The 15,454-nt window shown below is 45.4% G+C and overlaps 1 protein-coding gene across 1 annotated transcript; it reads right to left on the bottom strand.

The window, feature by feature from the left end:
* Positions 1-277: 277 nt before the first annotated feature.
* LOC123988003 (golgin subfamily A member 6-like protein 22) lies at positions 278-1,328 on the bottom strand. The gene is made up of 2 exons (XM_046286575.1): positions 650-1,328; positions 278-465 (listed from the first exon to the last, which is right to left on the bottom strand). Exons 1-2 carry the CDS (start codon positions 1,326-1,328, stop codon positions 278-280), a joined length of 867 nt encoding a protein of 288 aa, XP_046142531.1.
* Positions 1,329-15,454: the final 14,126 nt, after the last annotated feature.

Genomic DNA, 15,454 nt, shown 5'->3' with positions numbered 1-15,454 from the left:
CCTTCCAAGTGTTTTAAATAAAGTTTTCATTTAAAAGTATTTTCTCATTTTTATTTTGTTTCACCACCTATTTCCAATACTATATCCCCTTCTCTTCTACCCCCTTCCTTTGTCCTTCTCCTTGGGAGTACTTCCTCGCCTTCCCCTCCCAGTCTACCAGCACTCCCTTTTCTTCATCCCATCTCCACCATTTCCCCTCTATTCTTATCTTCCCGTAGTCTACCCACACGTATTTTCCTTTCTCTCTTTCTTCTCTTCCGATTTTTCTTAACGTCCATTATGTCTTCCTCTCCGCCCACGTTAAGTCTTCTTCTATCCTGTCTTCTCTTCCTTTTAGCGCCTTCTTGTTTTCCATTATCCTCCTTTTCAGTTCATTTGATTTTATTTTTAGCAGCATCATGCTAACTTCTTTTCCTCTTTCACTCGCACCTAATTCTTTTACCTCCTCTATTGCGTCTTCTACACCTGTTAGTTTTAAAATCTCCTCCGCCTTCTCTTTCATCACCTCTCTTCTTACTTTCGTAACTCTGATTATTATATTTCTCCTTCTCTCTTCTTTCTCCTTCTCTCTTCTTTCTCCTTCTCTCTTCTTTCTCCTTCCTCTCCCATTTCTTTTCGAGCTCACTCAGCTTCTCATTCATTTTCTCACCTCCTATTTCCTCCTTTCTTTTTTCTATCACTTCCTGTACCGTCTTATGCACTTTCTCTTCCATCTCATTCCACTTTGTCCCCCCTTCCCCCTTCTCTTCTAATTCCTCAATCTTTCTTATCAGGAATTCTATCTTCCCTTCCATTTCTCTCTTTTGTTCTGCCCACCATTTCTCCCTTCTCATCGAATCTTCCTTTAACTTCTCTATTCCTTCTCTCACTTCGTTTCTTAGGTCCCTCATATTTTCTTCCACCCTTTCCATCTTCCCTCCCAGGTCTCTTCCTAAATCTTTTATTAATTCTTTTATTTCGCCAACTTCTCCAACACCTTCTCTCCTTTCCTTTTTCTTCTCTGGAGATCTTTCCGTCACATTGCTTTCTTTAAACATCCATTCGCTTGATCGTTTTTTCCCCTCATCGTCTTTTCCTTTTTGCGTACCCTCTTCACTTCCTTCCTCCCTTTTTCTCTTCCATATTTCCTCTAGGTTTTCCATGCTTCCTATGCTCATCGTCCTTTCTCTTCTCAACACCTCTATGTTCGAGGGCCTACCTCTTTTCCCCCCCTTTTCCGATTTCCTGGGCTCCTCCCTCCCCTCCGCATCTTTCTTTTCCTTCGTCCCGTCTTCTATTCCTGCCTCTCCACTCCTCTTCACCGCTCCTTCCTCTGCCTTATCGGCCATCCTTGTTTCTGTGCTCGCCGCTCTCTCTGCTCCCTAGGCGTCGCTCGTTTCCGTCTCCTCTTCCGAACTGCCTCCCTTTCTAAGCCTTCTGGATTCTAACCTCTCACCTAATGTGCTCGTTTCTCTACGACCTTTCTTCTCTCTTTCACTACTTTTCTCCCTCCCTCCACCACCACTCCTTCCTGCCCCTATTCACTCACACCCTCTACCACTCTTTCTTTTTATACTTCACTTTCTAGCTTTCGCGCTCTATAATGGCTCCGCTTCACAGATCCCCGTTCCCACGCGACCGTTACCACAACGGAACTCAAGAGATGTACTGTAATATACATTTAATAACAATGTGATTATTACTATATCTACATCGCATACGTAGTATACATTTAATAACAATATAATTGTTACTATATCTACATCAGGTATCTAATATACATTTAATAACAATGTCATTATTACTATATCTACATCGCATACGTAGATTATATTGTTATTAAATGTAGTAATAATGACATTGTTATTAAATTCATATTACATTATATCTAATGTAGATATAGTAACAATTATATTGTTGTTAAATGTATATTACAATATATCTCATGTAGATATAGTAACAATTATATTGTCAAAAAATATATATTACATTAGATCTGATATAGATATAGTAATAATGACAATGTTATTAAATGAATATTACGTATCTGATGCAGAAAAAGTAATAATCACATGGTTATTTAATGCATATTACATATCTCATGTAGATATAATAACAATTATATTGCTATCAAATGTATATTACAATATATCTCATGTAGATATAGTAACAATTATATTGTTGTTAAATGTATATTACAATATATCTCATGTAGATATAGTAATAACGATACTGTTATTATATGTACATTGATCTGTGGGGAGGGATTAGTATATTATATTATATCCATTGTAGATATAGTAGCAACGATGTTCTCATCAAATGTACATTGATCTGTGGGAAGGAATCAGTATATTACATTAGATCCAATGTAGATGTAGTAATAATGATATTGTTATTAAATGTACATTGGTCTGTGGGATTAAATCAGTATATGAAATTACAACTGATGTGGATATAGTAATAATGATATTGTTATTAGATGTATATTACATATCTAATGTAGATATAGGAATATTGATACTGTTATTATATGTACATTGATCTGTGGGAAGGGATCAGTATATTACATTATACCTAATGAAGATATAGTAATAATGATATTGTTATTGAGTGTATATTACATATCTCATGTAGATATAGTAATAACGATACTGTTATTATATGTACATTGATCTGTGGGAAGGGATCAGCATATTACATTATATCTAATATATATATAGTAATAATGATATTGTTATCAAATGTACATTGATCTGTGGGATTAAATCAGTATATTAAATTAGATATTAAAGTAGATGTAGTAATAATGATATTGTTATCAAATGTACATTAATCTATTGGAAGGAATTAGTATATTACCTAAGGGAGTCTCGTGCGGACTGCCGAGCCGGTCGGACGTGCCGTCCGGGCGTCCTGTCGCCTGCCAGGCATCTGGCCTTGCAGGGCTGAATCGTTCCTTGTTTTCTCGGTGTTTCTCTGTCTTCTCCGGTTTTTCTCCGGTTTTGCGACGTCAGTGATTCTTGCAATCTCGTGACCTCTGCGGCCCTTGCTGTGTTTCGCGGCGCCTTACGATTATATGTGGTTACTAAGTGTTAGGTTTTCTACATTAGTGCACGCGTACGCGATCCCTTTGTGTCTCCCCGTAATTTGTGCGTTTCTATAAGTGCAGTGCAAGTATACTAATGCCCCGATCTCGCTACGCTGATGCTCTTGACCGCAAGCGTGCTTGATGGCTTTATTCCGTGGCTGCATGTATTGCTCTTCTGCCAGCCTGGTTCTGGATCCTTGTCATCCTGCATGACCCTGGGTCTGCTCCGGGGACGTCTTGCGTCATGTGCCTGGATCGCTCGATCGCCCGACCTCCATCAGTGTACATTTATCGAGGATCTCGAGTGCTATGGCCACTGTTGATGCAGCCTCCCTATCTTGACGACTGATCAATCCTGATCTGCCTCATCGAATCAAATATGACATCTCTTCAGCCTGACCTACGAGATGAGAACTGTGATATGAAGCTCTAAGGTTATTGGATATGACAAGTTGTTCACTGCTGTTACAATGGTACGCCACTATCACGTAGAGAACTGAAGGAAGGGTAAGTCCGAAGTAGGAAATTAATTTTAAATTCAGCCTCGAGTCGAGTTTGAATCTCAGTCTCGGATGGTGTCGATTGGTTGATCAATTATTTAATCAACTGGTTGATTGGCTAATTAAGCGTAATCCAGGGCAAACTTAGCTCGTTGCTCGTTAGCCACAAATCGGCAATGGCTGCCGGAAGCGGCTGCTTGCACACCAAGCATCGGGCTGGTTGCCAGATATCTGCAAACAACTGCACATACTATGTGACTGACAATGAGTGTAGCCTCAAATACACTTATGCTCCATTTATATTTCTGCGATTCTGTGGTTCGCCTGCCTGATCAAACTAACACTTGAATTCGCGACTGTCATCACGCATATTTTCGAACCTTTTGCCACCTCTCTCCTCTCGGACGTGTGTGTATTGGATGCGGAGGAATTTAATTCAGGATTTTTCACACACATGTGGACCTACACACAGAGTTCTGCATCCAGTCTCAGTCTTCCTCCAAGCACTCTCTCTCCACACGCAACCTACCTTCTACCTTCTACTCGGTGCTCCCGCTTATCTAAACACCACTATTACTATTTACTTTTCCCACCGCTCCTTAAACTTTAATCATAGCGCCTAAATTAGCACCTCATTCTCCCTAATCAATCCGATTTCTCTGGCCTTGCATAACCACTCCTGTGTATCTTCGTTTCTTTATTCTACCACGTCTCTGCTTGAATGGTGTGCCGGACGAGACCATTCGGGCGCAGTGCGCTCGCTTGGGCGCATGTGCGTTTGCGCACGGGTCGCCCTCTCCTCCCTGTGCCTTGGATTATGCCGACGCGGACGTAAGGGGCAGGAAGGAGGTATAATCTCTGCAACATTTGCATTACACTTCACCACTGTGATTACTTACTTGTCACGTGGTCATCCATTAAAGTTCGTGACTCCGCAGGGAGCTCTTTAACCCTTTAAACGCACCTGCTCATCGACACATATTCTGCTTGCTCTCTCATGCACCCGCATGGGCCGTGGCTCGCCCGTACGCATTGTTGCTCTGTTCTCCTGTTCTCCTTTTCTCTCCCCCCTACTCTTCCCCATTTCGTTTGTCGGCTCCCGGTCACGTCTCCACGCTCTCCCCTTTACTTCGCTATACTTTTGCCTTCTGTTCCCCCTCTCGCCCCCTTCGTTTCGTCACTCACGCTTTTGTCTTTGTTTTTGCTCTTGCACTTGCGACTCTCGCGATTCACAGCATCCCGCTCGCTTCTCTCCCCTTGTTTCTTGCCCTCTTGTACTCTCACCCACCCCTTTCAGTTAACTGTCTCTGCAAGCATCTTTGTATCTGTCAGCGAACTCGCTCCTTTTCTTTCCCCTCTTTTCCTTTCTTTTCCTCTCCTCTCTCTCCTCGCTGCTACTGTCCTCGCATGCGCCCCTTCCTTTTTCTTGCCTTTCCTTCACATTTGCATGCACGCCCCCCTACACCCCACGTTTCTCCTTCCATTCATTCCCCTACAACGCCTTTCTGCCTTCCTCCCCTACACTCACTCCCCACCTTCTCTCCTATCTCCCTCGCCCTCTTACACCACCTCTGTCCTGGCCGCACCTTGGTCGGCGGCCGGCCTTGATCGGCGCACTGCTTGCAGTCTTCGACACTCTGCAGTCGATCGTCGTGCTCGGCCATTCACTCGCTCCACCTGCTCTCACTTTCACTGATCGCTGTGTTTCGCGGGCTGAGTGGGCTCCTCTGCCTATTCTCCATACCCCTCTTTTGTCTTTGCGCTTCCTAATCATCGCGGCATTAAGCTAAACTGACCGGAATCAGGGATAATCGCGGATAAACGTCAGCTGTATGCAACGACGGACAACTTTTCGTGAGCACTAGAACTAGTGGTGCCCCGGACAAACCTGAATTGTGATAAGCTGTGTTTAGTGAAACCTGCCAACAGTGATAACTCCTATCAAGTGAATCAAGTGAATAAATTCGCATTACATACTAGTAAAGTGCAATGGCGCAGCTTAAGCTTACCTCCCTCACACCGAACGGGCGATTCAGTCAATTCTCCGCGAACAGGGCAAACAACATCGTCGAACGTGGAAGAACTCGACGAAGCAAACCGCAGAATATTAAGGCTGTCACCAACTCGCGTACCCACAAGCACATTCTGGGCAGGCTGTGGAGAATCTGCGACACGGACTCGGACCCTGGACATGTGACGGATAAGTGCGTCAATAACAGCAACTCAGATGACGATGTCATTATACTAAGTCTGGAGACCTGCCGGAACTTTGAAGCGAGCTTCAAAACTCAGTCCAGCAAGGCAAGCAGGGCTCATTCAAGTGTCGCGCATCGGCAAAAAACGCTGACGCCCAGCCGCACGAGCCAACCCGTCGCCTATAACACTACACTCAGCAAGCACCAAACCACTCCACGTAGGAATTCCGGTCGTGAGTGGGAAGGCAGCAGGGCAACGGCGCGATCTCCAACAAGACGGTCCACTTTCCTCGCAGTCGCGCAGGTGCACGCGTATAATGACCGGCCCCCGAACACAGCAGCAAATAACTGTGTTTTTCCACCTCATCAGACGCCTCAGCACAAAGGACCCATCAACACACGAGTTAACGACTGCTTGAGCAAACAAGCAAACAACGACAACGACTGTTCTCCCGCCCCTCCTCGCAGCTCTCGTAGCTTTTCAACGACAGGAAGCGCCACGACTTTCCAGAAACGGCAGAACAGTACGAGCCTACAATGGGAACGCTTCGATGCTGAGCAGGTCTGCCTGGACCTAGGCAAGCTGCTTGGCGACGAGGTTTCGCTCACACCCGTCGCAAACTCCCCGCCGGCACCTGTTGCCGCACCCGCAACCCCGGCAAGCGGACGCAACGACTTGCGACACGCCGCGCTCCCGCTTTCGCCTCGGTTGGTGCTTACCAGGCTTGATTGCAAATCCTGGAGCGTCGTATTCCCCTGCTTGCGTCAGGAAATCAGCTCAGCTGGTAAGCACTGCACGTACACCCTCGCGTCTCCCTCCTCTTCATTCACTGACTCTGACTGTGCCTCGCCGCTCGTGTCACCATCGCTACTTTTACCCTATTCGCTGGCTGCCCTGCATCGGCGCTTGGGCACGCAATCCCTGGATTCATCTGTTGCAGCGGCCTCGCCTTCACCATCTCCCTCCTCGTCATACGCATCGTCGCCGATATCAGTAGGGCTGTCCCTCAGTAATGCTGGCAGCACCCTATCGAGCCTCTCGTACAGCTCGGATGATGGTAAACGGAGCAGAAGGCCCTCAGGCACGGACAGTAGCAACAACAACGGCGATGTCGCCCCCGGCAGCTCCAATCGATCCGGTAGAATGCCCTGTCGAGAAGGTGTCCAGGGCACAATTGCCACCTTCAAGCTACTTGACTTTTCGCCTCTCTCCTCCTCCTCCTTGTCTTGCATTTTTGCCTCGTCGGTAAATTCGGCTGCTGCATCCTCCCCTGCACAACCCGAACTGCTGAAACCAGATGCAAGTCCAGTAGAAATAGGCATCTCCGACGCACGCGTTTGCAATGAAACCCTCTCAACCCCCCAAACCTCCGAAACTCCCAACTTAACGAATCCAGCTAAGCAGGACAGCATAGCTAGGAAACAAAAGTGCCGTCTGGGACCCGGCAAACCTGGAGAAAACGCTCATGCACCTGCATCCACCTCTACCCCCTAGACGTCCCCTACGGCCTCTGTACAGCAGATCTAGCTGTCTCCGCAGCCGTCAAAGAAGACCACAAACGCAGCAACCGCATCTCTTTCTCCCACCCCCAGGGAAGCGCAGGCCTCGGGAAATGGCAACAGCGCGATAGGAAACAGAAGCGTGGCAGTTTCGCTCGACGCCTCCTCTCCTCTGCCAGCTGAACCAAGTCCGGCGGCTCCGGGTGCTGGCGTTCCTTCCGGTGTTCCTGCAGCTGTAAGGAAGCACCCAGGGGCTATTAAACGGAACTCCACTGTGGTAGTCGTCAGATCCCGCAAACTACTTGGATACAGAGAAATGGTTGGCACTGTTAGGTGCCGGCTCGGGACACAACGCTGGAAAATTCATGGGATCAGGAAGGGTCCAGGATGCACCTTCTGCATCAACTTCGGGCCGGACGGCGATGAAGCGCCTGAAGATTTCATCAGGGTCTTTCGACACAGGATGGTACGAGGATGGGAAGCTTACTTCCAGCGTCGAAACAAATAAGTCGTCCTTTTCAACGTTGATCCCGCGGCAGACGGCCCTGAGATTCAAAAGGCCATCGGAGAGGCTATTGGCGCGCCACCGAGAGATCTGCGGGTCATCGAAGGGCCATCCGATAGAGCCAATGGAAGGCACGTTCTAATTTGTCGTAGGCTGCGGCTAGCTAACCAAATCTTACAAGTAAACCTACGGAAATGTCAGACTCCGATTTTTCTGAAATTTGGATATGTTATAATACATGAGAAACTAAGGGACACGTATTTTTTTTATCGGCGGAAAAACACATTTAGGGGATGAAACAACCCCTCGAAAATGGGGGCTAAAATGGAAAAATTGCGATATCTTTGAGACCAGTGAAGCGATTTTGATGATTTTTGGTATGAAAGTATCTTTCGATAGAAGACGAAAGTCGGCCTAGGCATGTTGGAAGAGGAGTGAAAATTAGGGGGTGAACTACCCCTAAACTGACCAATTTCTTGCATCAGTTTTGATCTGATCGAAGTAAAATCTGTTAAAACTTCAAGAGGAAAGCAAATTATGGAACACATATTTCTTTTTTTTTTATATAAATATTTGGGAGGTAAACAACTCCTAAATTGCCGCGCTGGTTTGGCATTGCGCATGAAACATCTTGTGAAACTATATTTTTTAACTGTTCGATCTTTTTAATATATCGGTTTTTTAAATCGCTGAATTCGAATCTGAAATCAGATTTTCAAAATTCAATATGGGGGATTGTTTAACTACATTGTTTAAACAATTTTGTTATAGGCAATTAATATTTGTAACATATTTAATTCACTTCACATAACTAACAATAAATGTCAAAAGTTGATCTCATTATATTTTGAAAGTCCCATGTCAAGTTACTGTTTATTCAAATAATTTTTCGAGTTTTCGTCCACCATATTGGATCCGCCATATTGAATTTTGAAAATCTGATTTCAGATTCGAATTCAGCGATTTAAAAAAGCAATATATTAAAAAGATCGAACAGTTAAAAAATATAGTTTCACAAGGTGTTTCATGCGCAATGCCATACGAGCGCGGCAATTTAGGAGTTGTTTACCCCCCAAATATTTATATAAAAAAAAAAGAAATATGTGTTCCATAATTAGCTTTCCTCTTGAAGTTTTAACAGATTTTACTTCGATCAGATCAAAACTGATTTTTGGCAGCAAGAAATTGGTCAGTTTAGGGGTAGTTCACCCCCTAATTTTCAATCCTCTTCCAACATACCTAGGCCGATTTTCGTCTTCTATCGAAAGCTACTTTCATACCAAAAATCATCAAAATCGCTTCACTGGTCTCAAAGATATCGCAATTTTTCCATTTTACCCCCCATTTTCGAAGGGTCGTGTCACCCCCTAAATGTGTTTTTCCGCCGATAAAAAAAATACGTGTCTCTTAGTTTTTCATGTATTATAACATATCCAAATTTCAGAAAAATCGGAGTCTGACACTTCTGTAGGTTTACTTGTTAGCCATAGACAGCCTACAGATCGGATGGTGCCCAGCAATAGTTAAGAAGCAAGGCAATGGATACTAGCTCATGCATAGATCTAGATCTGGGTCTCGCACGGTCTCACACGGCCACGCGCATGTATGCAACCACACATATAATATCTCTGATCTGTGATCTGTGATTTGTGCTCTGATCTGTGATCTGCGTTCTTTATATTTTATATTTTATATCTTATATATATTTTATGTTTTATATTCTATAGTCCATAATTTCCATATATTATATTGTATATTATATTACATTATATTTTATACATATATTTTTCATTATGCTTATCTACTCGTATATCTCTTATTCCACCGCATATCACCTTTAACATTCTGCATTATACTACTCTGTGTGCTTGTTTTTATTTATACCATGTCTATTGTTTATTTTTTATATTGTATATTGTATATGCTGTACGTTCTGAAGTATATATATCTTATATTTATATTTTACATTCTGCTATTGCTAGAAGAACACGCACATGCTCCTCCTATATGCACGGCCTGCCTATGAATGCGAGCGCCCAAATATATTGACATGAAATCTCAAGCAAATGCTCTTGACTTGCCTGTTTTACTTGTGGATACCCGGTTTCATCTGACCTATCCTTTTACATCCTTTTATCCTTTATGTGTCTAGGTTTTATTCCTGCTGCTCCCATTCTTCTCTTTTCTCTCCTTTTGGTCTTTCGCGCGGCATAACCAATCCGGAACCTGCGTTTGCACTACACTCATCTGCACTCTGCACTCTCTTCTTCCTCCTCCTCTCCATCTCTGCCTGCTACTAATCGCATAGCACGCGCCGCACGGCGCACTCCGGCATCCATCACGCACCATTATGCCCCGCGCCCCGCGTACATCTCCAACCTTCAGGCTCCTTGGCTTGTCGTAAAAGGCGACTAAAAGGAATCGCGCGCGAAACCCCCTCAGATCGGCAACATCTAGCCCGTCGTACACGGACGCGGTTCGTCCGCACCCCTTCAGACGCCGACCGACGGCTGACTCATTGACCCAGTTCCAGCCGCTACCTGCGAGCGGGTGACGTAATCCGTTCACCGCCCGTTTGTACGCACCTCTCACCCGCCCGATGAGGCGCTTAAAACCTCTAGCTCTCACCCCTAATCTAAAATCCAAATTCTGAAAACGCGATTTTAATACATGCTTCATCTTCTGAATACCTACTTTAGCTTCCTGATAACTCTAAAATCTTGAAAATTATTAGCACTAATTTACTTTCGTTAAAATTATATTTAATTACCTCTAATCTTAATCTTCATGATATGCTGAATTTCAAATTTTGAGCTCTTCTTAATCCTTAATTTTAATATCAATCCAATTCCTCAGCTTCGAACCACCAATTCTCGTTCCCTGTTAATTTAAAAATTTTGATAAATTTTGAACTTTAATACATTTTCTCGTAAAATTACATTTCATCAATTTAATTAAACTACATTTTCGCGCCGCACGATTTCCAATCGGCAATCTTGAATCTCAGGCGCATTATGCTCGCATCTCGGCTCCCTTCCGGATTCTGATTCGCGGCTTCTTCTTCCGATCCCCTCCCCTGCGCTCGCTCTCCGCAGCATCACGAGCTCGATCTGTCTCTCTCGCTGTACCTGCCGGGCAGTGGATCGAGACCGGTCGGCCTGATCCTTCCTCTCGCTGGCCGACTCTCGGCGAACCATGACCCTACCTACCCTACCTCTTAGGTTCTTCGATTGCGTACGCACTATACGTAGCGTTCCGCTTACGGTGCCCTTACACACGTGTAGTATAGAATTGAACCTCCCCTGGAGACGGGAGGTTCAGAATACGTCTCCAGCCACCTTGGCTTGTCGTAAAAGGCGACTAAAAAGGAACCGCGCGCGAAGCCCCTTCAGGTAGAGAACGACGTGCCCGTGGTACACGAACGCGGCTCGCCCGCAACCCTTCGGATGTCGGCCGATGGCTGACTCATTGACCCAGTTCTGGCCACTACCTGCGAGCGGGTGACGCAATCAGTGAATCGCCCGTTCGCGCGCGACTCCCACCCACCCAACGAGACGCTAAAACTTCACAGCTCTCACGCCGGTTCTAAAATTCAAACTGTGAAAACCAAATTAATTTACGCTTTATCGCCCGAATACCTACTTCTCCCTTTGATAGAATTTTGGAAACAACCCGTATCAACTTTACTTCGCGAAAACCAATTTTTAATTACCTCCAGATCTAATTTCCATTTAATCGTCATGACAATTTTAGAGTCAGTTACGATACATATCAATTCTCATTCATAATTTTAACGTGGTTTTCAACCACAAATCATCAATTCTAGCCTCCTGATAATTTCCAGATTCTGATAATTTTGAGCTTTATTACACTTTTCAAATTTCAAATTACATTTTATTAATTTAATTAAAATTTTAATTTTTCGCACGCGCGATTTCCAAACAGCGACCTTGAATGCCGGATTGTGCTCGCGTCTCGGCTCCCCTCCGATTGCCGAATTCGCGGCTTCTTCTTTGATCCCCTGCGCTCGCTCCTCGCAGCATCCCGGGCTTGAACGGTCCCGCTCGCTGTGCCCGTTGGCAGTGGATCGAGACCGGCCGGCCTGATCCTTCTCCTCGCCGGCCGACTCTTAAGCCGGGTATCCACCAGTATCAAACGCCCGTATCGTATCACCGTTCCGAACCCTTTTGAATAGGCAGACGTTGCCTCGTTGCATGCAACGGCATGCTGCGGCGCGGACAACATTTCTTCGTTTCTTGATAGAAACGGTTAGGCAATAGGACTGGACCACTACAGGCGAGGAGTTTCGTTTTGCTGCGTGCCGTTCCGAAGGAACGGAGGCAACGGACCCATCCGAAAAATTTGTCGATTCTTTGCCGTTCCATCGAAGGAACGGTTCATGCGTTTGCACTAGAGATAGCGTCTCGTGCCGTCACTTGGGTTTCAATTTATTTGAAATCTTGTAGTATTATTGAATTCATTTCAAAATCGATGAAATTATTTATGAACTTAATCTAATTTAATGTAGATAAATTTTATCGTCTAAATATATTTAAACAGATCAATTATCTTCGGTGATACGCTGTACATAAAAGAGCAATGTTAATAATCACCTGTATGATTATTGAAAAAGGACAATGTTAATTTTCCAGAGATTTTTCCGTTGCCGAGTATCGAAAGTTCTATTGGGCTGTGATACGGAGGTGAAGGAACGGGCCGATCCGAAAATTGTCGGTTTCTTGCTGTTCAAAGCATAGGTTCAGAGACCACTTGAAACGTAAAAACAACATACCCAGGCGAAGGCCCGAAATGCTATGTCAAGTGGAAACATGACACTTGGGGCACGAGATAATATGATTTGGAATCGGATATATCAGTGAGATAATACTAATACAACGACTGAACTTTGTTATTTTTCATTTTTTTCTTATAAAACTGTTACCAAGATATTTGTGACGTTTTTCTGATTAAAGTGATACCAAACACGATATGGTTTGGACAATTACAATAAAGAAACAGCATGCAGCAAATCGAAACTTCTCGCCTATAGGAGTTTATTTCAAGACACGAAGAACTATTGTCCGAGCCGTAGCACGCCGTTGCATGCAACGAGGCAACGTCTGCCTATTCAAAAGGGTTCGGAACGGTGATACGATACGGGCGTTTGATACTGGTGGATACCCGGCTTTAGCGAACCACGACCCTACCCGTTCTTCTCCACAGATTCTCCGACTGCATACGTACTATACGTAGCATCCCGCTTACGGTACCCTTACATACGTGTAGTATAGAATTGAATGTACCCTTACATACGTGTAGTATAGAATTGAATTACGTGTAGTATAGAATTGAATTACGTGTAGTATAGAATTGAATCGGTACCCTTACATACGCGTAGCATAGAATCAAACGAATAGAAGTTGAATGAATGAATGAATGCATGCGACAAACGACACGAGCCTACCGAGTGCTATCGCGTGCTCTCGCATGAGCATCCCCTCGTTCGAAAAGTTTTCGCGTCCTCTTCCACGCCCGGAATTCGCTCATCGAGAGATTTAGCTCACCCAAATGCGTGTTGCGATCGAAGGTGTCCAAGCGACCCGGGCACCCCCCATTCGCGGGCTCTCACGAGCACTCCCCCGTTTACGCGTTACGCTTCACATCCTCTCCTTCATCTGGAACTCGCCCGCCGGGTGGTCCAGCTCACTCTCACGAGTGCTGCTGTCACTGGCGTCTAGGCGACCCGGAACCCTCGCGCATCGACATTCCTCCGATCACGCGATACCTTACGCTTCCATTCCTGAAATCGGATCTCACCCATTAAGAGGACAGCTCACTTAACCCGGTGCTGCTGGCTCTGATGTCCAGGCGATCCGGCGTTACCTGCCGCGAGCTCACACGAGCTTCCCACGGAGACGAATTACCCTACGCGTTTATCCTTAACCTGGAACTCGTCCATCGACCCAAAATTGTGTTTTGGCCGCAGATGTCCAGGCAATCCAGGTCGGTTCGGTACGCGTTTTGAAGGGCATCGTTGCGCGCGGGCAGTGCCCTTTCGCGAGTCCACCTATGCTTGGTATTTGCCCATTAAGAGACTTAGCTCGCCCAAATGTGCGTAGCGGTCGCTGGTGTCCAGGCAACCCAAGCCTTCCTTTCGCTCGCTCTCATGCGTGCATTCCCCAGTGCGCGTAACCAATTCCTGACCTGAACTCCGCTCATCGAGAGGCTTAGCTCACCCGAATGTGTGATGCGGTCGCTGGTGTCCAGGCGGCTCAGGTTCTCCTTGTCTCGCAATTTCGCGAGTTCTCCTGCGTTGTCGTGACCTCTCCTAGGCTGAAATTCGCCCATTGAGAGGCTTAGCTCGCCCAAATGTGCGTTGCGGCCTCTGATGACCAAGCGACTCAGCTTATCCCACCCATTTCCTGCGTAGCAAACATACGGATAGGGAAAAACAACTCTTCAAGGAAAATTTTACACTGTCGGCGGTGTGTACGCACAGCGGCTGCAGGGTGCCCACCTAATGCATTCTGTACCTTCTGTGGCTAAATGAAATCACCGTCGGCCAAAACGAGCCTGCGTCATGAGCGGAGGTGCGATGGGGTTTATCCGCGACGTTCTTGGGCGACTGAACGCCTTTAGGTCGTCCGAGGGGGTCGATGGGTAAGCAACATCGTGGCTACACAGTATGCTCTCCATTAAGGCCCTTTGGGGTTGCCGGAGGTGTCTGTGGCCGATACGGAGCAAGTTTTTAGTGGGTATTAGGGTACTGTAACGATCCAACTCAGGGAAACCTGTGTTGGTATGTACCTTCGAGTCCTACACTGCCCGAGACCCCTCCTAACCCGACGGGTCCCTCGCAAATGTATTTTCTTGCTGTCAAACTAAAAAAAAAAAAGTATAGAATTGAACTTCCGCTGGAGGCGGGGGTTACAGAATACGTCTCCAGCCTCCCTGACTTGTCGTAAAAGGCGACTAACAAGGGACCGCGCTCGAAGCCCCTTCAGATAGGCAACATCAAGCCCGTCGTACACGAACGCGGCTTGTTCGCAACCCTTCGGACACCGGCCGATGGTTAACTCATTGACCCAGTTTCGGCCGCTACCTGCGAGCGGGTGACGTAATCCGTTCATCGCCCGCTTGTACGCGTCTCTCACCCGCCCGACGAGGCGCTTAAAACTTCTAGCTCTCACGCCTAATCTTAAATCTAAATCTTGAAATCGCAATTTTAATACATGCTTCATATTCCGAACACCTACTTTTTCTCCCTGATAACGTTAAAATTTTTTGCACCAATTTTCTTTCGTGAAAATTGTATTTAATTACCTCTATATTTTAATTTTCATGATAAGTTTAAAATTCAAATTTTGGACTCTTCTTAATTCTCAATTATAATATTAATATAGTTCTTCAACTACGAACCACCAGTACTAGTTCCCTATTAATTTTAAAACTTTAATAAATTTTGAACTTTAATACATTTTCGGAAAAAAAATTACATTTCAGCAATTTAATTAAAATTGCATTTTTCGCGCCACACGATTTCCAATCGGCGACCTCGAATCTTAGGCGTATTATGCTCGCGTCTCGGCTCTCTTCCGGATTCTGACCCGCGGCTCCTTCTTTTGATCCCCTCCCCTGCGCTCGCTCTTCACAGCATCCCGAGCTCGATCTATCCCTCTCGCTG

This window comes from Osmia bicornis, chromosome 7 (genome assembly GCF_907164935.1).
Source record: "Osmia bicornis bicornis chromosome 7, iOsmBic2.1, whole genome shotgun sequence".
Taxonomy (NCBI): Eukaryota; Metazoa; Arthropoda; class Insecta; order Hymenoptera; family Megachilidae; genus Osmia; species Osmia bicornis.
The sequence above is the reverse complement of the archived record's forward strand: the minus strand, read 5'-3'. Positions and strand labels throughout refer to the sequence as shown.

What these genes read in the sequence shown, in the direction of transcription:
- LOC123988003 (XM_046286575.1), bottom strand. Translation starts at nt 1,328, where the DNA reads ATGGCCGATAAGGCAGAGGAAGGAGCGGTGAAGAGGAGTGGAGAGGCA. An exon ending in AAGAAAGGAGGAAATAGGAG is followed by an intron (nt 466 to 649) that starts GTGAGAAAATGA and finishes TAAAACTAACAG; the next exon opens with GTGTAGAAGACGCAATAGAG.